Source organism: Macaca fascicularis, chromosome 14, assembly GCF_037993035.2.
Source record: "Macaca fascicularis isolate 582-1 chromosome 14, T2T-MFA8v1.1".
In the NCBI taxonomy this organism is placed as follows: domain Eukaryota; kingdom Metazoa; phylum Chordata; class Mammalia; order Primates; family Cercopithecidae; genus Macaca; species Macaca fascicularis.
In genome coordinates, this window is record NC_088388.1 from 129,641,248 (window position 1) to 129,666,265 (window position 25,018).

Consider the following 25,018-nt stretch of genomic DNA (forward strand, 5'->3'; position numbering starts at 1 on the left):
GTTACCCCATCATGGCAGGAAGCAGCAGCCTTCTCAGCCCTCCAAAAAGGAGACGTCACAAGAGAATCCCTGTTTATATTTACATGCAGTTTCTTAGTATATTCTTCTATGACAAAATGGCTAACTGTTTAAGCCTCTAATAGATGTATCATAAATGAAAGAATCCTCGTAGGTTTGGTGATGTCTGACCTGTTTCATGGATTGATGCTACTGCAGGTTCAATAGTGTTTGACATCATGAGACTCTACAGAAATAGTAGTTGTAATCTGAATTTTTTAAATGGAAAATTAATGTTCACTAAAATACATTGACCAAAACATTGTGCTGAATACTGGCCAGTTTTATCACATGTGATAATATTAATATCACATTAATAATTGATATTAAAAAGTATTGAAAAAATAATTTTTACTAAAAACTCAAAATGACAATAGCAAGTATGAATTCAAAATTATACTCATTTCTTTCCACATGAACACTATTTTAAATACATTTATGGTATATATTCTGAATGGACTTCAACTATGAGGGACAAAGGAGGTGTGTTTGTGGGTAAGGGCTTAGTGTGGGTAAGCAGGTATTCTAAATGAAACCTAGTAATTGAAGTTTGATGCATGACTGTAGGGATTCTCCTTTGACTTAAATATTGAGCAGCCACTCAAGTTGTAGCTGAAAGAATAAATATCTGTTCAACTTTGTCTTTTAGTTCCTCCATGTTGGAAGCAACTAGGACTGGGGAATGTCTCGACATAGAGTTGGCGCTCATCGTCCTGATGGTGAAGGAAAGAGCAAGGCAACTGAGTCATTCTGGAAGGTCTCTTTTTTTGACAAACAAGGTACTTTAGCGGGCTCTCTCTAAAAGGGCATATACAATGGGTACACAGCCTTACTGGGGCTTCTCTACAGAGGATATTTCAGAAGTTTTGCAGGTGGTCACTATATTGACAACCAATGCATCACTGGTTTTATCAAAAGTGTAAGGCTAGAGTTGTCAAGTAGAGAAGACAAGATAACAGCAAGGTGTGTACAAGCTAGAGAGCATGATTTCCAAAAAAAATAAATAAATAAACAGAAATCACACACAAAATGATATGCCTACAGTTGTACAGTTGTGATAGTGTCTGTGGTGGGATGGGGGCAAAAGAGCTCAGAACTGATGTCGGGGGTTTAATTTACTTTGGGAGTTGAAGGCTGAGAAATGAAACATGGGAAGTTAGGAGAAAAGGAGTGTGATTGAGGATGGGGTGGAGATCCAGATGTGGGAAGGAGCTTGTTAAGTCTGAGGGAGAAAAGACCAATATGAAGGTGCCCAAGTGAGTGAGGCACTTGAGATGGCCTGAAGATGACATGTTCTTAGGGGCTCAGCCATGCTGGACCATAGAAACCATACTATGACCTTGAAGGTTTGTTCTAAGATCAATGGGAAGACTTCAAATGCTTTGGAAACGTAATAGTGCTGTGATCAGATTTGCCTTTTCCTGGAGAAGGGATTGGAAAGAGCTAGGAACAGATGCAGAAAAACAGTGCACAGGGGTGGAAATGGGGTGAGCTTTCCATGATTTGCAAGTGATCTCTGCCCTCCTCTCATCCTTTTGCATGGTCCCACCAAATTAAACACTCTTCTATAACACTTAGGGAATGGTGGCCATATATTAGGTAAGTGGAGAAAGAGGAAAAGAGAAAAATGGCACAAGTAACCTGCCTTCACTTCCGCCACTGTCATCGTGTCCAGTCCTTGACAGGCTCTCCCTGAGGAGGGACCTGATGCATGGTGTGGATGATGCCTCTCATGTGTGGGCTGTGGGCTGTCTTTCCCATGCTGGGGGGAATTGTCAGAGGGAGCAGTCATGGATATCAGAGTATCATCTTAATGAGTTGGGATATTGTACCAACCTCAGCAGCCTGGTCTGCAGCCAGATCTTTTAGAGTTCCTCTCCTTCTCCTGCCTTTTAGAACAAAGCGAGGTTTTTCTACTTCATCTCTACATTGAGTCATCTTGGAAGCGGAGGACTTTTCTCTGGGAGCTTACTTCCCCAAGATCCAGGAAAGGCAGAAGGCAGGGCATTAGGATCTACCTCTCAATGGAAATTTAAACAAAAAAAATGAAAAACTCTAAAACTTTCATAAGGGGCGTAGGGGCATATTAGCTAGTAATACATTCATTTTGATTTACATTGTTTAGAGGCAAGCATATTGAATATCTGAACCTCAACGCTGGCATGGCCTTGCATTGTGTTTTTTGTATTTTTTGTTTTTTTTTTTTTTTTTTTTTGAGACAGGGTCTTGCTCTGTCACCCAGGCTGGAATTCAGTGGTGCCATCAAGGTTCACTGCAGCCTCAACCTCCCAAGCTCAAGTGATCCTCCCACTTCAGCCTCCCAAGTAGCTGGGACTATAGGTGCACACATCATGCCTGGCTAATTTTTTTATTTTTTATAGAGATGGGGTCTCACCATGTTGCCCAGGCTGGTCTCGAACTGCTGAGCTTAAGTGATCTGCCAACCTCAGCCTCCCAAAGTGCTGGAATTACAGGCGTGAGCCACGGCGCTTGGCCAGTGTTTGTGTTTTGTTTTTGTTGTTTGTTTTAGTGATGAAGAGAAGAAAGAAAATCAGTAAGGAAAATTCCTGTATAAAGGCTGAAATGTATTTTGTGTTTTTTCTTCCCATCATCCAGGGTTAGATAACCACAAAAGCACTCTTTTATAGCACTTAGGGTAAAATATATTGTAAAAATATCCTCTGTGAAAGACCTTAGGTTCATTCGAGACCAAAATTATTCCCACTGTACTTAAGCTTAGTTTCCATTTCTCATCTCCAGGAAAGTTGAAAGTAATACTACTTAGAAGTGGTCTGTGGATTGGGACCAAGCCACAAAACATGAGCTACATGTACAAACCCAAAATAAGCATTTAGAAATTTTCATAAAAATGTGTGTAACTTTATGTCTATTCCTTTTAATCTAATCATAAAGAATTTGGACTAATACTTTACACATCTTTTAAGATTTTGTTTCATCTTCCCGGTAACTTATTTCTCTTTCTGTATGTCTGTCTTTCTTTTCTTCTTTTCTTTTCTTCTTTCTTTCTTTCTTTCTTTCTTTCTTTCTTTCTTTCTTTCTTTCTTTCCTTCTTTCTTTCTTTCCTTCCTTCCTTCCTTCCTTCCTTCCTTCCTTCCTTCCTTCCTTCCTTCCTTCCTTCCTTCCTTCCTTTTATTTCTTTCTTTTTCTCTCTTTCTTTTTTGATTTTACAAAAATATTTGATCCACAATGGATTGGGGAAAAAGAAAAAAATTCTTGGCCCTCCCTGTATTATTTGATTTTTTTGCAATTTCTTATAAATCCATAATTATTTCAAATAAGAAGTAAAAACAAAACAGAAATAGGACAAAAGAATATGTAAATAAAAAGCTGGTCCTTGACCACAGATAGTTAGGGAATCAGTAGCCTTGGACCCAATCAGCTACACGTGGGAAGAGCAACTTATAAAAGAGAAAAAACATCTTAAGGTTATGGTCAGTAGTTACGGCTGGATTCATTGGGATATAATGTGGTGCTACCTTTTTTATCTGTTAGGTATTGCTACAATAATACTGTGTAAGAAAAGCAGACAAACACACACAAAGCCCTGTGGCATCAAACAATGGACATTCATTTAGCTCACTGGCAACTCTTCTGGGCTGGAATCTCATGTTTCTGGAGTCAGCTGTTGGCTGTCTGGGAGGAGCTGGTCTAGGATGGCCTCTCATGAATGGTCTGGTCCCAGTCCCTGTGGTCTTCTATTCTCCAGCAGACAAGCTTGGCCTTGTTCTTATGACAGTTACAGGGTTCCAAGAGAGCACACAGAGAAATGCAAGGCCTCTCGAGGCCTGGGCTTGGAACTGGGGTGCGGTCATTCTTACTGCAGGACCAGACTGGATTCTAGGAGTGGAGGCATGGGCTCCACTTAAAAGGGCAATGGATAAAGAAAGGGAAAGGATTGGGGCCATTTTGAAACAGCTGACCAGGACGTGGCTCATTGTTTGAGCCTCCACATTCTCCAAGATATCAGGGTGATCTCAGATTCCAGATGTTAGTGCTTGTCATCCCTACCCTAAAGGCTGTTGATGAAATATTGTCCCTTTCCTTCAAGTGACCAAAATAGACACAATTAATTGATTCGTGTACTCTGCTCATTCACTTGAATGTGGCTTTTAGAATCTTTCAGAATTGGATTTATTTGTTGAAATCTATCAGTCAACACCATAATTATGGACACACAGCAGGTGGCTCAGGAGTCCCACAGCCCCTTCAGGGGCTGCTGGACATGCACTGGTGGTTAGAGGTGGTGGTGACCATACCCTCTCAGATATAAATCGTGACCCCTCACAGGTTACTGTGGCCCAGTTACAAGGCCCGAGAGCATCTACCACCTATTGAAAAGCAGATTACAGTCAGACATTTGTCAAGGAAAACGTGTTCTCCCACATAGGGCAAGTAGCCTTAGGTTGCACGTGGGGTCCTCCAAGCTTCTCTGGGTGAAGACACAGTGTATTGCTGTTAGTTTTTGGGTTATCAATTATAATAGATGTGGTTACAATAATCGGAGTTCTCAGGAATGGCATAAAAGGACGCTAAATGCTTTAGGTCACATACTGGGTCTGAATTCCAAGCATTCATAAAATCGTGTTTTCTGTGCTCTCCCATAGTCTTGGAGAAAAGAAACAGAAGGCATGGGGACTGGGAGTTGCGAGGTATGATGAGGCTTTTGCTGATACAAGAATGATGTCCTCACCCACTGGGCCATAGGAGTGGCCTCCCAGGATCAAAGGACACGGGGAGCCAGCACTGTAGACTGGGTGGGGGCGGGGGTGGAATTCCTGGCAAGGGAGAAGGTCTCCCTACCTTGGCGTTCTCTGAGGTTTGCCTCTATAATGACAAAACTTCCAAAGAACAATTACGGAACCCTGGGGACTTCAGAAAGGCAGAAACTATTCATCAGCTTTTCCTCCGCAGTATCTCTGTGCTAGACACTGTGATAAGAATGTCGCGCAATCATTCTGAACCTTTACCCCATTCCTGTGAGACTCTAGCCACATGTTACAGAGAGCTGAGAATGAAGTTTCTTGGCCAAGGTTCCACAGGAGTCGGTATATAGCTCAGATATGTGACACTGAAATTTATATCCTTATCCATTTCTTTCTTTTTTTATTTTATTTTATTTTATTTTATTTTGAGACGGAGTCTCGCTCTGTCACCCAGGCTGGAGCGCAGTGGCCGGATCTCAGCTCACTGCAAGCTCCGCCTCCTGGGTTTACGCCATTCTCCTGCCTCAGCCTCCCGAGTAGCTGGGACCACAGGCTCCCGCCACCTCGCCCGGCTAGATTTTTTTGTATTTTTAGTAGAGACGGGGTTTCACCGTGTTAGCCAGGATGGTCTCGATCTCCTGACCTTGTGATCCGCCCGTCTCGGCCTCCCAAAGTGCTGGAATTACAGGCTTGAGCCACCGCGCCTGGCCTATATCCTTATCCATTTCTAACATTCCATGGCCTCATAAGGATTTGAGAACTTTGGAAAAGGCAGGGGTTAGTTTGGTTTGTCCCAGAGATAAACACAAACTTCCAAGGTGGACAAACCGCACAGATTTGGATACAAGGGAAGGTTGAAGCAGCCGTAGCCAAACCACAGGCCCACCATGAATCTAAGCCATTTTCCTTTGCCATCCATTGAAGGCACAACAGACCAGCTATAACCTTCCCAGTGTGCTTTGGTCAACCAAGGAGGACTCAGCCCACTGAAATGCAGTCCCCGAAGCAGGCGAAGAAGGGTGTCTGTCGGGGCCAGTCCAACAAGCTTCGGGGGCCTCTACAGAAGTGGGATTTGGAGATTGATAAGCTCCCGGGGCTTCATAGAGGAAGAATTGCTCATTATACAAGTCCAGTGAAAGGGAGCTTATGTGTACAAGAGCAGGCAGGGGAGGAAACTATGCACTAAGGAAATGTAAACAGGTCCTAGAAGTCCATCTGGTTGGTCATTCTGGGACAGCAACAGCAACCTTCCTGGCATGAAAAGGCCCCCAACGTGGAAGCTGAGACATGAGCAGAGTTCAGATTTGAGAGAATGGTGCCCTTCGGCTTCCCAAAACCTCAGTTACCAGAACCAAGACAGACCATCAGAAGGTCAAGCCTGAGAATAAAGTCAGCTTGAGGATGTCACGTGATGATTCCTCAGTTCCCCCAACAAAGGACTATATTAGTTTCACCCCCCACATAGGCCTGAATCACTGTTGATTCAAGCAGCGTGATGAAAATGTCCAGATATTGATAGCAGAAGGCTTTGGGGCAAGGAGACAGGAAATCCAGATGGTTTTTATAGTTGAAAAGGGGGAGAGACTTTTCTCGTTCCTGGTGTATTCTCTGCCTCTACTCTGCTTTCATGCAGATCCAAGATTTCAGAAAGAAGGTCTGTCGAACTCTATTTAAATTTTTGTTCTTTTATGTTGCAGTATTTTGAATCAGTAAATTGTCACAGCTTTTATTGAATGGACCCAGGAAATCATGAAACTGGCTGGAATTGCAGGAGATATTTGAGTTAGACACGTCAGAGAACTTCCTGGCCTGAAGGGCACCAGCATGAGAGAATAAAGTTATTTCTGTCGCTGTCATACTTGCTCTTTTTCTCTGCCCTTTTCCTCTCTCTTTGGAACATTTTTTTCTCTTTCCTCCTGCATTTCACTCACTGATTTCAGCCAGAATGAAGAAAGAGCTTCATTACTATGAACTTGCTTGTGGCTGGAGGAATTGAAGTGGAGATGCTGACTCCCGTGAGCTTGGAGACTGCAGGGATGACAACCTTATGTTAAATTTATGTGTTCTCATTTTTGTTGAGTATGACTATATTTCTGTACATTTTATTTCACCCTTTAAACATTTATGTTCCTGTGTTATGATTAATTAAGTGTAGTAAAATGGAGTGTTTGCAAAGTTAAAAAAAAAACCCTTACTCCTTTGGAGTCTTTGTACTTCACGTTCTTTTTGCTCTTGCCAATCCTTATTTCTCTTTGCTCTTTTCTTCGATTTGTCACCTTTCTTTATTCCTTCCTTTTGTTCCTCTGGGCCAGTCCTTCAATCCTCATTCCATTAAAGGCCTTGCTTATGCAGAATACTTTCAAGGCAACGGGGGTTTATTCCAACTAGATAATCAACTCTCCTCTCTTCTCTTTCCTCCTCTCCCCTCTCCTCCCCTTCCCTCCTCTCCTCTCTTCTCTTTTTCTCTTCTCTCATTTTCACTAATTTCATCTCCTTCTGTTTCTTCATCTCATCTGATACCTCCCATCATATGTTTTGTTTTTTGAGATGGAGTCGCCCTCTGTCACCCAGGTGCAATGGCGTGATATCGGCTCACACCTCTGCCTCCCAGGTTCAAGGGATTATCCTGCCTCAGCCTCCCAAGTAGCTGGGACTACAGGTGTGTGCCACCACACCTGGCTAATTTTTGTATTTTTTAAGTAGAGACGGGGTTGGCCAAGCTGGTCTCAAACTTCTGACCTCAAGTGATCCACCCGCCTCAGCCTCCCAAAGTGTTGGAATTACAGGTGTGAGCCACTGTGCCGGCCCCATAATATGTTTTATCAAGATAATAGCAGTGACCACCACAGTCCATCTGTAATGTCACAAACCAGGGGAAACCCAGTGAGAGAGGCCAGCAGATTTCCCCTGGCCACAGGTGCCTATTCGGTCAGCTAGGAAGATGAGTTAGGAGCTAAGAACATTCTTGGATCATCCTCTCTGATATGCAGGCCGACAGTCTTAATGAAGTAACAGGAAGTATGAGAAAAATTTACCCCCACACTTTATTGCTTAAACCTTCCTATACTTAATTCTGAATCAGTCAGAAGAAAGGCTTTGTAGAACGTGATTTTAAAGATGCCTCAATACATGGTTTAGAAAATTTACTAAGTGCTTCTGAAAAGGACTTAAAGCTACTACTGAACAAACATTCATTTATCTAAGTCAGGATTTCTCAAACTTCAAAGAACATAAGGCACACTTGGTGGGCTTACTAGACTGCATTTTCCCAGGCCTCACCTCTAAAGGGCCTGGCTCAGGATATCTGAGAAAGGAGCCGGGGAGCTGCATATTAAACAAGGTCCCCAGGTGATTCTGAAGCAAAGGTTCACGGACTGCACTCTGAGAAGCCAAGCTGAAATGAATAAAAGCTGTCATTATTCTTGAGATGAAGGTGAGGAAAAAAATCGTGACTACTCCCTGATATTTCACAAGTATTGAGTGCTCGCTGTATGTAAAGTTCCACGCTAGGCACTGAGTGGGAGGCGAGGAAATAGAAGCCGAGGTCCGTATGAGCAGTTCTCCATCTGTCTTTAATTACTCCTCCAAGTTTTGAAACGGGGCTAATTTATCCATGTCACAATGTGCTTGGGTACCCACTTCTGCATTCACTTCCCTAGGCCTCCTGCCTTCGGTGTTTGACTACTGTATAAACACAGAAACTAATCAGGAAAATAAGGTAATACTTACATTATTTATGGTAGTAGTAATAGTAGGAGTATCTGAATGCAAGTCCTGGGCTGTGTCCAACCCAAAGATGTCCTACAGTCTATATGAAAATGATGCGAAACCCATTTCATAGCATGGCCTTTCTTTTAAAATTCTTTGAAAGTAGGAAAGGCATCATGCATGCCTCCCTCTTGCCTTTGATCAGAAATGGTGTTTGCGCGCCTGCCATTCTTCTGACCACAGCTGGGATCTCGGAGCAGGGATCTCAGGGCTGCATCCCTGAGGTGGACCTGAGCCCCAGTGGTTCCCACTGGGAGCGTCCTTTTGATTGCTTTAAAACTCCTCAGCAGTCACCCTGATTGCATGAGATCTGCTTCTTGCCTTCCTCTCAATTATGGGTTAGTAGTCAAAGATGAGTGGAATGTTCTTGTTGCATGTCTCAGGGCAAGATAATTTCCTTCCTTTTGTTTCACCTGCAAACTGTGCACACCCAGCCTGGAGCCAGGCTGGTGAGATGCTCTGAAACATCCACAGGCTCCTGAGAGGCAGAGGCTGCAGGAGCACAGCTCTTCAGTCCTCAGGAGTGTGCAGCTGCCAGGTGGGGGCATCAGGACTGGGGAATATGTGTGTGTGTGTGTGTGTGTGTGTGTGTGTGTGTGGTCACAGCTGTGCCCATCCCTGTCCCAGTGAAAGCTATGGATTTAATGCCCAAGAGTACTTGATGAATCAAATGCAGGTATGGATTGTGGACCCTAGAAAGCCCGTCCGTGTACTCCAGGTAAGAAATGCTGGTCAAGGTGAAGAAGAAATATCTTTGTATTTCTTGAATATAAGTGGAGGACAAGGCCTAGAAAAGGCAGCTGTCAGAAAGCTGAGTGAGTCACAGAGGTGATCTCGAAGTTCCACGGACACTGGGAGTTCCTTTATGTGATATTTTAATGGTTTTCACTCTGACCTGACAGAGATCAAAGTGTGCATGCAAAAAAAGTCATTATTAATTAATGCATGCATAATATTTAATCACTTTTGTCCATTCAAAAAATATTATACACATACATTTTTTGAGTGCCTATTAGTGTATTGCATAGGACTAGGATGGAGGAAGGAATTACTATTTATCAATCAATTTTAGGTTGAGTCTTTTAGTTGATTCATTGCTTTTCACAATGATGCTGATGTGTTTATTTTTTACCCCCATCTTACGACGAGGGCATAAAAGCTGAGAGAGATCAGATTACTGAGCCAAGATCATGCAGCTTGTGACACTGGTACTGGCCTTGATTTCAGAAAGCCCTTGTTCTTTGCCCTCCGCCCTCTGCCCCGTGGCCTTGAACCACTCTCCTGTCAGGGTCCATGAAGGAATCACAGAACTGAGCACAAAATATAACCCCAGGTGTGCCTCATCTGGTCCTCCCAGCAACCAGCCTGACTGGCAGCTGCAATCAGAATCACATCCCTATTGTAGAGAAGCCGAGTGAACATTTCCAGTTAGTGTCAGGGACGGTGCCAGCACCCAGGCAGCTGTGTGCCTACCCCGTGTGCTTTCCACTGCCACTATTATCTTACATTCTTACTGTGGACACCCACTACCTCCTGCAAACGCATCCTGCTTCCGGCCGGTCCCTCCCACTTCCCTGCCCGCTCGGCTCCGAGGAGCATGCCTCTGGTGTCTCACAGGATGGGGGCCTGCAATGCCTCCCTGACTCCAGCTGTATGTCCAAGGAGGTAAACCCTCCTCACTATTCATCACACAACAAAAAACTCTTTGGGAAAAAATAAATTAAATCCAGACCAAAAAAAAAAAAAAAAAGAAAAAAGCAACCTTTTCCTCCAAGTTAATTAATTTGAGCACTATTTTCAGGAAAAGCGTTTCTTAAATCCCTATCGCTGAAGGCAATTTTCTTGCCACAATCACTCAGTGTTCCTGACAGAAAGGAGCGTAATCACTCCTTGACAGAAGGTGACTGGCAGAAAGAGGGCTGAGGGGAAAGTGAGTTTCTATAGCCATGGAGGGGCTGCAAGTGCCTCACAGGACATCCCGCCCCCAAGGAGGCTCCAGTGCCTGACCAGTGAGGTCTCTCTGCAGGGCATGTTGACTGCTGTGTGTGTGTTGGGGGTGGGGTAGGCCTGTGTGTGTGTGCATGTGTCTGTGTGTGCATGTGCCTGTGCACATGTGTGCATGTGTGTGCATGCACGTGGGAGTGGTGTGCTGGTGGATGGAGAGAGCGGCAGGATCTTTGCCTCCACAGGGATCCTGGGCACACATCGGATCCTTGAGACAGGGCACAGGGTCGCTGGCCTCCTGCAGGCCGGTTTGCCTGGGCCACAAATGCTGGTATGTGCAGGGGTCTGCTGAACTCGAGGCTCTACCACACATTGGAGGGCCACACGTCCTTGGTTCCCTCCATGCTTACTTTTGTGCCTCAGCATCCTTCCAACTGCAAGTCCACGTGCAGTTGGGCTCTCTCTTGGGATTGGAATCAACTGTTATTGATGGGAGCGGTGTGATGGAGCTTTCCCCACACCGGGAAATGGGGGTGAAATGTACGCTAAGCTTGGGGGAGCATGCCATTTCTCCTTCTGCTTGGAGGCAGCCAGAAAACTGTCTCAGCCCCAGTGCCCTTAGTCATTAAGAGTAATAATAGCTTCCATTAATCAAGCAATCAAGCACTAGGCTAAGCATTTTATGTGTTTGCATACATTATTTCTTATAATCTTTCAGCAACCCTGAGAAGTTGCCTTTCTAATCACTAGTTTACAGATGAGAAAACCGAGGCTCGGGGGGAACATGACTCATGCAATTCATGCAACACAGCCAGAACTTGATCCGCAGAATACATTACTGTCAAAGCCCTGCTCTTAACCAGTCCACTCTGATGCAGACTGCTATCCAGGTTAGGCACTCCTCAGGCCATGGGCTCATGCCAAAGGAATGGTGGTCCCTGAATGGTCTTGACTGGGAGGACCTTTAGAATGAGGGGCTTCTTCTGTCCTCCAGAACCGAAGATTTATCTGACTTTGGATAGGGCAAGTGTACTTTTCCTTCCCCAGCTAACAGACAGAATTCACTCCTTCACTGGTGGGTGAAGTGATGCTGATGAGAGATAGTCCTGTGAATACCAAATTCACTCCTTCACTGGTGGGTGAAGTGATGCTGATGAGAGATAGTCCTGTGAATACCAAAGCAACAACATCTGAATGTACCTGTATGCACCGGGGCTGAGGTGAGGAACAGCAGCTTGTAGGCAAAGGTCCACGGGATGCCTTTGCTCCTTGCCAGCATGCTTACATCATCTTTGAGGCTCAAATGATTCAAGAGTAAATTAAGGATAAAACACTTGCCTCTCTGGGTTTTGTGAACATTAAATAAAATAATATATGTAAATGGCTGAACACAGTGCCAGGCTTAAAGAAGTGCTCAGGAAAGGGTAACCAGCATTATTAATTATTTCCTTTCCCAGGTGGTAAGTAGCAAAGCTGCAACAGCTCCTGCTGCACATCTGCACCCGTAAGCACCCAGGGCTTGGAGCCAGGTGTGTCTAGATCCCATCTGGACCTGCCAGACTTGTGACATTGAGTACCATACTTCCCTCTCTGAGACTCAGGTTTCTCATTTGCAAAAGGGAAAGTTCATGGTCTCTACCGTCTAAGGTGGTATATAAGAAAAGGGAAAGAGAGTCTGGGCACAGTGGCTCATGCCTGTAATCCCAACACTTTGGGAGGCCAAGGCAGATGGATCACAAGATCAGGAGATCGAGACCATCCTGGCCAACATGGTGAAACCCTGTCCCTACTAAAATAAAAAAAATTAGCCGGGCATGGTGGTGCACACCTGTAGTCTCAGCTACTTGGGAGGCTGATGCAGGGGAATTCCTTGAACCTGGGAGGCAGAGGTTTCAGTGAGACGAGATTGCACCACTGCACTCCAGGTTGGTGACAGAGTGAGACTCTGTCTCAAAAAATAAAAAATGGGGCCGGGCGCGGTGGCTCAAGCCTGTAATCCCAGCACTTTGGGAGGCCGAGGCGGGTGGATCACAAGGTCAGGAGATCGAGACCACAGTGAAAGCCCGTCTCTACTAAAAAAATACAAAAAAAAAAAAATTAGCCGGGCACGGTGGCGGGCGCCTGTAGTCCTAGCTACTCAGGAGGCTGAGGCAGGAGAATGGCGTGAACCCAGGAGGCGGAGCTTGCAGTGAGCCGAGATCGCGCCACTGCACTCCAGCCTGGGCAACAGCATGAGACTCCGTCTCAAAAAAAAATTAAAAATAAAATAAAATAAAATAAAATAAAAAATAAAAAAGGTAAAGAGGAAAGAGGAGAGAACCCATCTAAAGCACAGCACAAAGTCATGGCACCGAGTAGGTGCTCGATAAATAGCAGCTATTATTATAATCATCATGATTATTATTGTACTGCTCATGCATCAAATCTGTAGGAGTTGTCCAAGTTCCTGTTGAAACCTAGGAGCTGCAGAGAGTATCTTCATTGCCTGGAGATGAGAATATCAGCACAATTCATAGTTCATTAGAGGAAGCGGTGTGTTGCTAAATGAGTCCCCCAGGAGTTAAGGACACTTCTAAAAATTGTTTCAAGTCAGTCTGTGGAGTATAAAGCAAGGACAGAGAACAGTCTTTTCCTCAGGCCTCTTTTGTGCTCATGTTTTGACTTTGGTCTGAGCACAGCTTCCATCTGAGGAGGTGCCTGTCTCCTCTCTTCTCCAAATCATATGGATTGGGGATGCTTGACTCTGGGTACTTGCACGTCACCTGAGAAGCCTCTGCTACTAAGAGCACAGAATGTGATCACCTTGCACTGGCCCCATGGCTTTATCCATATCCCTCAGCCTTTTCTCTCAGACCAAGCCAGATTGAAAGGTTTTTGTGTTTCTAGTCCTTCTTCTCCTATATCCTAAATTTATTTATTTAAATTTTATGCCCTTCTCCATTTGGAATACATTTGTCTTCAATCAATCCATCTGCACACGTTTGTCTAATTCAGTGGCTCTCAACCTGGCATATGTTTGAATCACTTGGGATAATTTAAACATAGGAATCTGGGTTGAGGGTGGGAAGGAGGGGTCTTGAGTGTCGGTTTCTCTTTTAAAGATTCACAGGTAACTATGCAACCCCATTTGAGAATTAGTAATCTAGTTCTTTCTCTATGTTGGCAAAAATACCAGCCTTGCAAGATTGATGAGGAGATGCAAACTGAGTCATGTCTGTGGAAGCTCCTTGTCAGCTATACAGCAACATGCGTACATATGCCTCTTGTTGCCTTTGGCTTTTAGACAGATTTACACATTGGCTTCCAGATGCACTGCTGTAGGTGAGCAGTGAACATGGTTTTTGCTGTGCAGTCCTCATCTCCCCACTTGCTGCTTTCCACAACCTCCGTTCCTCTCTGACTCTCCCTGGGCAACTTGTGTGGGTCTCCATCTGCCTCAGAGTGTCTCCCCAGCCTGGCTGACTTCAGAGGTGGCTTCATGCTGCAGATCCATGGAGCAGGACACAGCCCTCAAATTCATGTGGCTTGTAAACTGATGTAGTTACTGAAATGAAATAGTTACTGACAGGGAGGAGGGTGGCCCTCTGTGTCCTATCTTGTCCACCTAGGGCACTGCTACATGGAAGCAGGCCTTTTGGCCAGGTCTACCAGATGATTAACAAACACTTGCACAGAAACCAGCACCTTACTGCTGTGTTCATCAAATCAGACAGTGCCTGTGTCAAATCCACTGTCTCACAGTGTTGGCCTGTCCCTGATTCCACACGTGAAATCAATTACCACACATTAGGGGATGTTTAACACTTTAATGGAGCATTTTTCTCTATCATTGTTTGCATAGAGGGGACATGAGGAATCATTACCAAGTGACCAGCAATGGATTTTGTATTGGCAGAGAGGAGAGGCTGGAGCCTAGTGAAGTGAATTCAGAATGCCCCAGGAAACTTTACAAAGTCCCTATGCTGGGGCTCCCAGTGGCTGAAGGGGTTGAGAGAGCTGCATGCAGAGTAAGGATTCACTGGAAAATTCTGAAAGTCCATGTACAAATCTGGGGAATGCCAGTCACTTCCTCTGAATCTCATAGATGTACACCTCAGCGCACACTCTCATTCTCCAGCCATCCTGCCTGGTGCTGCCTTTTGCTCACGGTAGGCTTCACACAGCACATTGCTCACCCGAAAAGGAATAGTGTCATGCTTGAAGGCATGGTAACATGGCTTGACTGTGTCCCCACCCAAATCTCATCTTGAATTGTAGCTCCTATAATCCTCATGTGTTGCGGGAGGGACCTGGTGGGAGGTGATAGAATCATGAGGGGCAGGTTTTTCCCATGCTGTTGTTGTGATAGTGAATAAGTCTCATGGGATCTGATGGTTTAGTAAAGGGCAGTTTCCCTGCACATGCTCTCTTGCCTGCCGCCATGTAAAACGTGCCTTTGTTCCTCTTTCATCTTCCACCATGATTATGAGGCCTCCCTAGCCATGTGGAACTGTGAGTCCATTAAACAACTTTATAAATTACCCAGTCTCAGGTATTTCTTCAGAGTCGTATGAAAATGGGCTAACAGACATGGGCTTGAAATCAGACCATAATGATGTGAATCCCAGCTCCAGTCACTTCATGGCTGTGGGGCTTCAGACAAGTCATCCAACCTTTTTAAACTTCAATGTCTTCATCTATAAAATGGAGGTCCTACCCAATAGGACTGCCCTCGGAAGAAATAGAATTAGAAGAGCTCAAGCATATGAAAGCATTTAGTTCTGTGCTTGGTGCTACTTCATAAATGTCAATAAATGTTTTAGAATAAAAGTTTTCTTCTCTCTCTTCCTTTAATCACAGAGCCACTTGTCCTTCAATCATACTAAGTATCTTCTCAGCAATATCATTTCTGGAGTCAGCTCTTTCTCTTCCTCTCCCTCCTCCACCCTTGTAAGCAAAGGGGCTGGCCGGGCTTATCTCTAAAATCCTTCCTAGCTCCGGTCCTAAATGTGGCTGGTGAATTCAAATAAACACATACATATACACCCCCGCCTCTCTTACATGCACAAAGACAAAGAAAACGGATGAAGGTTAATTTTTTTGGCCCCTTCTCATAATGACTCATCCATAACGATTTCTACTGGTTGTATTTTCTTCTGTGACAGAAACAATTTACTGCATTCTTACAGAGCCCATTTTCTCAGCGTGATCTAGTTGTGTGGTGGTTTGGGAAGTAATTTACAGATATTTTGCTTCAAAATAGCTTACAAAGACAAAGGGGTTTTGTTGACACCAAGGTGCATTCCTTATGGGCTGGAAAAACAGGATAAAACCATTTAAAAAGTAAAAACATGGTATTATCATCACTTTGAACTTCAGTTGTAAATCAAACACCCCTAGTTGAGACTGGCCTCTCCTCCCCTTCATTTCTGCATCCTGCTCTGTGTGCCAGCAGTGGATTGTTTGTCTGCATGGGCAAATTCACATTCCATCTTGTCAGAAGCAACTTTCATATTTGATTATATTCCCCATCCTTGGAATGCCAATGCATGACTTTCTTCCATTTCTCACCTTTCACTCTCTGAAAAGCAAGCAGCCATTGCAAGGCCTGTAACTAAGCAAGGTCACAGAGCCCTCGCCTCCCTGGGTTCTGTCCTTGGTCCCAGCTCCTTTTTTCCTTGGGCATTCCTCAGCCTGGTAGTATCGATTCTACAGTAGTTCCCCCAGCCCTCTGTTCAGGCTGCAGACTAGAGAGCTGCCTGGAGGATCCTTACTGGTCCCTGGCTTTGGACAGAAGTAGTGATGCTGTCCTCCTCATCCTCATCCTCTCCAGGGAGGGAGCATCCTCAGCCTCTCTCCATAATCCGCTCCAGCCTGAGCTCTCCAAATTAGACAGGATTTAGACTTCGTCTTGGTCTTAGAGTTGGCAGGCATTTGTTATTGGTTTTGCCTAAGGTTTTATACTCATTTTAAGATTAATAATTTTAGAATTTTATAATGGGCAAGGTTTATGATCATCAGTCTAATCCTATAAGCCTAAATCCTAAACCAACATGAATTATGCTCAGGGTGGCCTAAGCAGCTGTACAGATCTTTGATTTCCTGAGTAGTAGACATGAGTAGGGAGGAGACAGGAGCAGCTATTGTCAGCTCCACACTGTGCCCTCCCTGACTGGGGGGCCTGTGGAAATTGACTTCTAAAGGAGAGGGCTCCAAGGCCTTAACATAGGTTACGTTTATTAGTAGGTTTGCTTAAGTTGCACTTATGAAATTAGAACATGATTTCCTCTATTTTTTCAAAAACTGTTATGTTATTATGCTGAATTTCTGGGCATTTTGGAATCTACATTTAACCATTTGCTCATTCCCAGGCATCTGTGGAAGACCTACTACGTATAAGATGCTGTGCTAGAAGCTTCAGAAAAGATTTTTTTCAATGGCCACTACCTTGGAGATGCTCCCAGTTTAGTGGGGGAGAGCAGTGTTCTCAGACATGTAAGTATTAAAGTTATTTTCTTTCTATATTTGTTATTTTCTGCTCCTTTAGCTGACTAGATGGAGCTCAAGTGGTTGGGCCTCCCAAATGTCACTGAGTTAATATGAGTAACGTTCCCATCTGCATTCATTTCTGATTCCTGACATCTTGACTGTTTCTTTCCTCTTTCTCTTCCGGCCAACATGACATAAGAAGATATGCATTTATTGGGCCGGGCATGGTGGCTCACACCTGTAATCTCAGCACTCTGGGAGGCTGAGGTGGGTAGATCAAGAGGTCAGGAGATCAAGATCACGGTGAAATCCTTTCTCTCCTAAAAATACAAAAAAAATTAGCTGGGCGCAGTGGTGGGCACCTGTAGTCCCAGCTACTTGGGAGGCTGAGGCAGGAGAGTGGTGTGAACCCAGGAGGCAGAGCTTGCAGTGAGCCGAGATCATGCCACTGCACTCCAGCCTGGGTGACAGAGCAAGAGTCCGTCTCAAAAAAAAAAAAAGATATACATTTATTTCTAAACCAAAGTGCCCAGAAATGACCCATCAAACTGTCTTAGGAGAGGTCACATTTCAAAAATGTAGTCTAGAATCCTGCCTGTCTTGTTTTTGTCTGTCCTGATTTCCTTGTAGCCTGGGCATGTGCTAATTTGTTCTGCATTATCCTGTGACAACTGGGTTGCAAGGACAGGACATTAATTCTCTATTAGGTCTCCAGAGCTATGTAGTCAGGTAAAAAGTCCAGTGGGTCTTCAGATAGGATATTTCAGGCCCAAATTGTATCACTTTCACTCACCTACTGCCCAGACCCACAGCCAGCACCAGCTTCCTTGAGTGGCCTGGGAGGGACAGCACCAAAAGGATGCTGACTGTGATCACATAGTTTAGCACTGGACCTCTTCTGGGCTACTTGGCCAAATTAAGGCCATTATCTTCCTTGTCCTTCTTTCATGAAGGCTGCTGAGCTCAGCTAAGTGGCCCTTGGACCCTGTGGAGAAAGCAGACAGTCTTCTTGATCTGCCAGGAAGCCCGGGAGAGACACATGTCTAGTTAATAATAGAATGAGCTACTTGACAAGGCTCTTTTAATTTATTAGAGGGATGCCTCAGATAGCAGGTGGTTGGTACTAGGGAGGAAAAAAATGGGGAAAATTGTTTCTATTTTGCATATGGCATTGGCTTGCGAAGCAACTTCCACCCCTAATCCCTTTGACCCTTTTGTAGCTCAGCTGACCAACGGGGGAATACTTATTTATAGTGCCCCTTCCCCTCCTCTAACTGAGATCAATGCATTTTATTTAATTGACGTCACCCCATCATATTACAACATTTAGAATTTGTCTTTATGGCCTTCTTTATACCCCAGGAAGGGCTCTTGAGGGCAACGCAAAAGGGCAGCTTTGGGTGTTGAACAGGGGTCTCCATTAATTTGGGATGAACTGAGTGTCAGAAAATTGAGTTTCAAGGGCAGCCTAGGAAACTTGTCAATTTCAAGCTGTCTGCTATGGAACCAAAGCATCCTTCATTGCTGGATTTTGGAGGCTTGTTTACGTTGGTTTATGTAATGGCTACAGTCCTCCAGGTAGATTAAGTAATTTCTTCATTTAGAACATCCTAAATTGTATGACATTTGAGAGATTTCCTTGACCTTGTCAAGGGCAAATGCTCACTTTATTGCTTTTCCTTATTCTTTGCTTAAAGACAACAGACTGCTTTCTCCCTCACGGCAACTAGAGGTGAGTGGAAATGACCACAGATGTTTTATGATGCTCAAGCCCTTGCAGTTGTACTCCCTAAACTGGCTAATAGCTTCTCTCCTGTGTGTTCTTGTTCTATCTTCTGTAATTTTTCTTCCCATTTTCTTTCCAAGTCAAAATCTTTGCCCTTTACATGAAGCATAATAATACTTAGCATTTATGCAACACTTGGCATTTTTAGGGTCTCGAATGATCAATAATGAACTAATCCACACATGGTGATGGTTGTGCAGCAGGTTAACTGTTACCCCATTGCGCAGATGAGAAAACCAAGGTCCCAGTACAGCAACTCCCAATCGAAAGCCAGGCAACCCTTGCATATCCAAGCCCCTGGCTTCAAGTGAAGGCTTCCTTTGCCCTTGGCTCCCAGGAGTAAAATCAAGAGAGAAAGAGAAGGATCAGAAGTTAAATTTTCCCTACATGCTTTCTTTATTATAATTTAACCTGTTCCCATTTTCAACTATTTCTTTAATGACCTGCCTGAGCCATAGGGAATTCCAGGCCAGTTCAACAGGAAGCTGCCTGCATTCCATTTCCAGTGCCACCCATGACTTAATAAGCCCATCCTCGCTCCTGTCACCCACGTCATCAATGGAAGTTGTACATACTTCAGGACTCAGGACACATTCCTCCCCAGTGCCTCTTTCTTGGCTTCTTGGGCCGACAGCTGGCTGGTTATCACAGTCATCTGAGTGCACCCACCTTCTAGGGCAGTCTCCTAGGCTATATTTTGTTAGCTTATTTATGAGGATGTCACATAGGCAGAATCAACAACCTTCCTGTACTTGAGCTCTAATATGTTTATCGTGTCATCACTTCTACAAGAATCATCTTTTTCTTTGAGGTAGGAGTAACCCGGATGGGTCAGACACAATGTGCTTCTTTCAAAGCCACATTGGTATTTCCCAGCACTCTGCGGTTCGTCTGTCTCCCAATTGATTCTCTTTTGATTTGCCCTGAGAGCTTTCTCATAGGAAAATTAGGTTTTGTTATCAATCTCTAACTTTCCAAGTCGCCTTCCTGCCTTTTAACACATACATTGCATTTATTTGTTTCTTGTCTTTGGAAACCTTATCCAGTCCTTCATGAATTCTCAAAAACAGGATTTGTTGAAGCTACAGTTCCATCAGTCAATTTTTAATGACAAGTCCACTAAGTTATAAGACTGTGGATGGCAAGGGCAATATTTTATTTGATTTTAAAAAAAATTTTCCATGGTGCTGAATACTATGCCCTGGCATATTCAGAAGTGCTTAAAACCTGTGTGAAATGCATCTGCCCAGCCCTGTAAGATACTAGGTCCTCTGGGGAATACTGCAGAATATATTATCTTGTCCAACCTTCTAGGAATTTTCAATGTAGGTTGGCAAGCAAGTCTTACATCCATGAAACTTTTAGAAAATAGTAAATGACAGTATGATCAAGGGCCAGAATGGACAATAAAGACTGTGTGTATAATGCTCCAGTAAGTAGGATAATTGACAGTGGGATCTTATAGTTGGCTAAACTGGCACTGTACTCCAAGTGCAGCTGCAGACAGTGGAGGGTGGGTCTCGATTTGGACTTTGGAGTCAGACAGATTTGGATTTAAACCTGAGCCTTCTGCAATCAAGTAGCTGTGTGATTCAGACAAGTTGCTTAACCCTTGTAAGCCTTGGGTTACTTATCTGTCATATAGGAATTATCTTACTTCTAATAATGCATTCCTCTGAGGATGTAGACTCCAACGGGAAAGAGAGTGTTGTCTCTTTTGTTCACTGCTGTATTCCTATTGGCTAGAAGACCAATGCCCATTTGTGGATGCAATCAACCTCACCAGGTTTTCGTTAGTTTAGGTAATATACATAAATTAAAAGTTGAATGCAGTGCTCAGCATAATATATGCTCAATACAATTTTAAAATCATTATTGTAGCTTCACTTGGGTTTGGCAGTACCTAGACTTCTGGCCATGTATACCTTGAGTTCTGTTTCCTGTAGCAATGAGCCCATAGCCCTTCTAAAAGAGTATCAGGTCTGTAGAAAGCTGTCCATACATTCTGACCAGCTTCGTGTGTTTCCTCAATGACTTCACCTTACTATTGTATCTTCATTTGTTCGTTTAAATCTTTTGAATCTGGATTTCTTTGTTATTTTCCTCCAGATTTTGTGACTCACTTGAATCATGTCTTTTTCCATTGCCTTTCTGGCATCCTGATGGTTACAGGTGATTTTCTTATGAAAGACCTGTGCCCACTGTGAGACCGTGGGACACAGCTTGAAGCTCTTCTAGCTCCTGGATAACTAGCTAATAGTTCCCTGGAAGGAATGTCCTCAGGCCTCCTGGGGAACTGGAATGACTCCTTGGCATTTAAACCTTAGTTATTTAAAGTTTAAGACAGGGATAACCTACATGAGAGACAGTATTTTCTTGAGGAATACAGACTTGGGGTCCAGGCTCTGCCATTTGCTAGATGTACAACTTTGGAGAAATTAACCTCTTTGGTTTTCCATTTCTTTTTCAGTTAAACTGTGGTGAAAAAAATACCTACCAAATAGGGTAATGGTCAGTGTTAAGAAAACCTATGTGTGCAAAGCACATATATATATATTTATATTTTTAAATTTTTTTTCCGTTTCATGTTTTCGGAAACCATGATCAAAGCATTCATAAGTTCTCCAAAAGGGATCCATTGGTCCTGAAGTCACTTTTCACACATAAAGAGGAGGATGCTCAAAGAACCAATTCCTTGCCACTGACCTCTAGGTGTGGCTAGTACTTTCAGGCACTGCAGGGGGCTGGCTGCTGCAAAGGATACCAAAGACTGTGGGATTCACACTCTAAGCAGCCAAGACTAACAGCAATACATGAAACTACAGTGGGCAGCACAGATAGCAGTTAATGAGAGCTCAATTAGGTGGTGCAAAACCTAAGTGCTGAGAGGAAGGTCAATGAGAGCTGGGCGTGCTGGAAGGGGTTTGACTGCAGGTGCTCTGGAGGCTTCCCCAGGCGTTGAAAAAGTATGCTTGAGGGAGGAGATAGGGTGAGGCTTTTGTTGGCAGTGAACTGAAAAAAAAAAAAAAAAAAAAAATTTTCTTGGAATCAGGCCCACCAGATGACTTAGGGATACTATAAAAATGAGGCCATACTCACTACCTGGAAGTCAAGAGACCTCAGCAGCCCAGGAGAAGGCCATGGTGGGAGCGCATGAAGACTAAGCTGGGACCCGCTGTAGAGGCAAAAATCAATACCCGGCACTCAATGCCCAGATGCAGGTGGGGTTCTGGCCATCAGGGGGCACTGTGGCAGTAGCCCTGGAGCCCCAGCGTGTGTAGTCAGGACCACTGCATTTCAGGACTCCAGGGAGCGCCATTCATGTCGCATGCACTGGGAAAGGTGCCACCTAAACTCAGCACAAAGTGGCGGCCCTGAGTGTAGTTCATCCTGCATGGTAGTGTCTTCAGTCAATGTAAACCCTGGGAAGATGCTATGTGTAGTGAAATATTCCTGCAAACTCTATCGAAACATGTCAGTTTGCCTTGATCAGCACAAGATGAGTGTTCAATAAAACAGTGTATAAGGTTAATTACCAGGGCATTCCATATAGTGCAATCACTTCGTTAGTATCACAACCTTTTATATGTCATGTGTGACAACACTGCAAAGTGGTTTGTGTGTGCTGTTCATTAATTGTAACTTGGAGCTTCCTTCATTTCAAAGTGGGCTTTTAGAGGCACACGTCCCCCAGATCCTGAGTAGGTGGAGATTGTTTTAAAAGGGGGATGGGGGTGACAGTTTCCCCACTGTCCTCACTAACATGCTTGCTTTTTAATTTTGTCCCTTTCTTCCTTCTCTTTTGTCTTTATCCTTCCCTTTCTTTCTCCTTTCCTTCTTTCCTTCTGTTGACAAAGATGAAATGAGTAAGATGCCTTTTAAGGGGCTCTGGGTGAGTGCACTACCTTCTACTCTAGAAAAATAGAATGAAAAGGGGTTGGCTGCAGAAACCGGGAACTTGTCTGATCCCTGCATGTATTCTTCCCTTTTCCTTGTTCTATGCTATTTCTCATGCTGCCTTTATGCCTTTGATTCCTGACTTTTTTTTTTATGGATTTTGTATATGCTGGAATTCAGATGCTTTCAAATTTTTTTTGACTGAAGCACAGTATGAAATAGATGTTATAGCTTCAGCTCAGAACACACACAGAACTATAAACTCACATACAACAAACAAAAGCATCACTGAATAACATTTAATCTTACGATGGAGGATGTACTCTGACATTTTATATTCTAATCTGTCTTTTTCTATTTTATTTCATCTATTCAATTTCACTTACAGAAACACTCAGCCATAGCTTGCTAGATTTATTTCATAGCTAATTAATGGATCATAATTGATAGTTTGAAAAACCGTTTTAAATGATTATTAACTCCTGAATTACTCCTGTCTCTTAGTGGTCTTTCATTCCTACCCAATTTCAGCATATGCTAGATTGTATTATTTTTTGAAATCCAAAAGATGATACCAATAACATATATTAAATAGCACATAAAAAAATACAAAAGAGCATGTAAACAAGTTTGAAGTACATTAAGTCGGTCTAAAAAGCTTGAAATCTCACATTTTATTCAATATTTTAAAAGGTTTTTCTTTGCACTATTATAATCTCTACCTGTATTTGAAGAAAATCCTGACAGGCTCAGGACATTTTTGCTCACTCTTAAGCAGGTATGCACACTGGCCAGTCAGAATGAGCACAGGCAGTAAACAATCTCTGTGACAGCACTGTGGCTGGCTGGTTCAATATCACATTGGTTCTTAAGCAACGGATCTTCTATTTCAGTTACAAATGCAAACTGAGTTTGGGAATTAGAATATGCAGTCTAGGATTTTCATCACCATTCTGAACTGAATTTAATATCAGATCAACCCTGCACCAGCGTGACAGTAACCTTCCTCCCAACCCACTTGGAACTTGAAGACAGCCTCTGATGGGGCTGGGCAGAGGAACCTAGGAGGAAGGATGGTCACAGGAACAGGGGCGTCCTTCCCTTCTCCATAGAGCAATCAGGCCCTGGCAGCTGAGGGAAGGTGCATGTTCATGGCAAAAGAACAGCATGAGGTCCCACGGATCCTCCTTACCATTGAATTCCTCTCACACTCTGGTGGGAGCATTCTTGGGCAAGACTCAAAGGAGGTCAGGCCCAGCTCTCTTGCTCTGGCATGGCCATGTCTGAGCAGAGGAAGCATTGCTCACTCGGACTAGCTGGGAGTGCAGGCTAATTAGAGGCCACCCTCCTATTCCACCTTTCCTTGTGAGTCAGGTTCTGGCCACCTGCCCTGACACTGACCACTGGAAACTCAGCCTCACAATGTCTCTTGGGAAAAGAAGGAAACCCCTCCACCCAATACCCCCAGAGGCTGAGTCTGAAAGCATAGTGATAGCTATTCGTAAAGGAAAACTCATCATACCCTCCCTTGACCCTTTACATCCTGAAAGCGGGAAAAGTGTAGCACTGTGCAGAGTTTTTAGTAATTTCCTTGTGTAATCTACACTGTCTGACCACTTACTTTGGAATGTTCTACCTACTGCATCTTGGCATCTCCACTAAAACTTCAATTTTTCTATCTTGTCACTCTGTGAAGAGCATTTAAAGTTACGTGTGATTATAAAGAAAACATAACGGAATTTTTTGGGGTATTGTAACTCTGTATTGTTGTAAGCCAGGTCAAATTAATTGATTTCAAATTAGTCAATTGCCTTTGCATCACTTAATCATATTTTTCTTGACAATAGATCTGGTGTATTTTTTTCTTTACAAAATTCATGTAAACTTGCTTTCAGAATAATCCTTTTATATTTAGGATTCACTACTAAAATAACAGCAAAATGAAATCTGCAGCTCACTCTTTTCAGTCTTCACAAATGAAATCTTAAAGTAGATATTCCAAAAAAGGAGACTTGGTAGCCTTCTGCTCAGTTACCACAGTGGGACTTGGAGGGTCAGGGAAGTTCAAGATAAAAATCCCCACCCCCAAATTATTTGCCACACCCAACTTTGTCAAGCCAAGTATGAAGTAAGGAGAGGAAAATGGAAGGCAGCTGTCAGTCATTGCAAGCTGTCATAACGAAGTACCATAAACTGGGTGGCTTATGAATAACTAACAGTTATCTCTCACAGTTCTGAAGGCTGGAAGTCCAAGATCAAGGGGCCAGCAGACTGTGTTCTGATGAGGGTCCATTTCTTGCTTCTTGGTTTAGACATCCGTCTTCTCACTGCATCCTTATATGGCAAAAGAGGATGAGAGAGCTTTCTGGGGTCT

The 25,018-nt window shown here is 43.7% G+C and overlaps 1 protein-coding gene across 8 annotated transcripts in view; it reads left to right on the forward strand.

Annotated features, from left to right (window-relative positions):
• Positions 1–25,018, forward strand: part of NTM (neurotrimin) — a 1,404,754-nt gene that overhangs the window by 300,979 nt on the left and 1,078,757 nt on the right. For all 8 annotated transcript variants that reach the window (XR_012423935.1, XM_045369936.3, XM_015436083.4 and 5 more), the window contains exons 3-4: positions 707–836; positions 16,844–16,967. Coding sequence is in view for 4 of the 8 variants with exons in the window: in XM_074015665.1 (XP_073871766.1) it covers positions 714–836; positions 16,844–16,967 (247 nt within the window). In the remaining 4 variants the exon portion in view is untranslated. The remainder of the gene's footprint in view (positions 1–706; positions 837–16,843; positions 16,968–25,018) is intronic.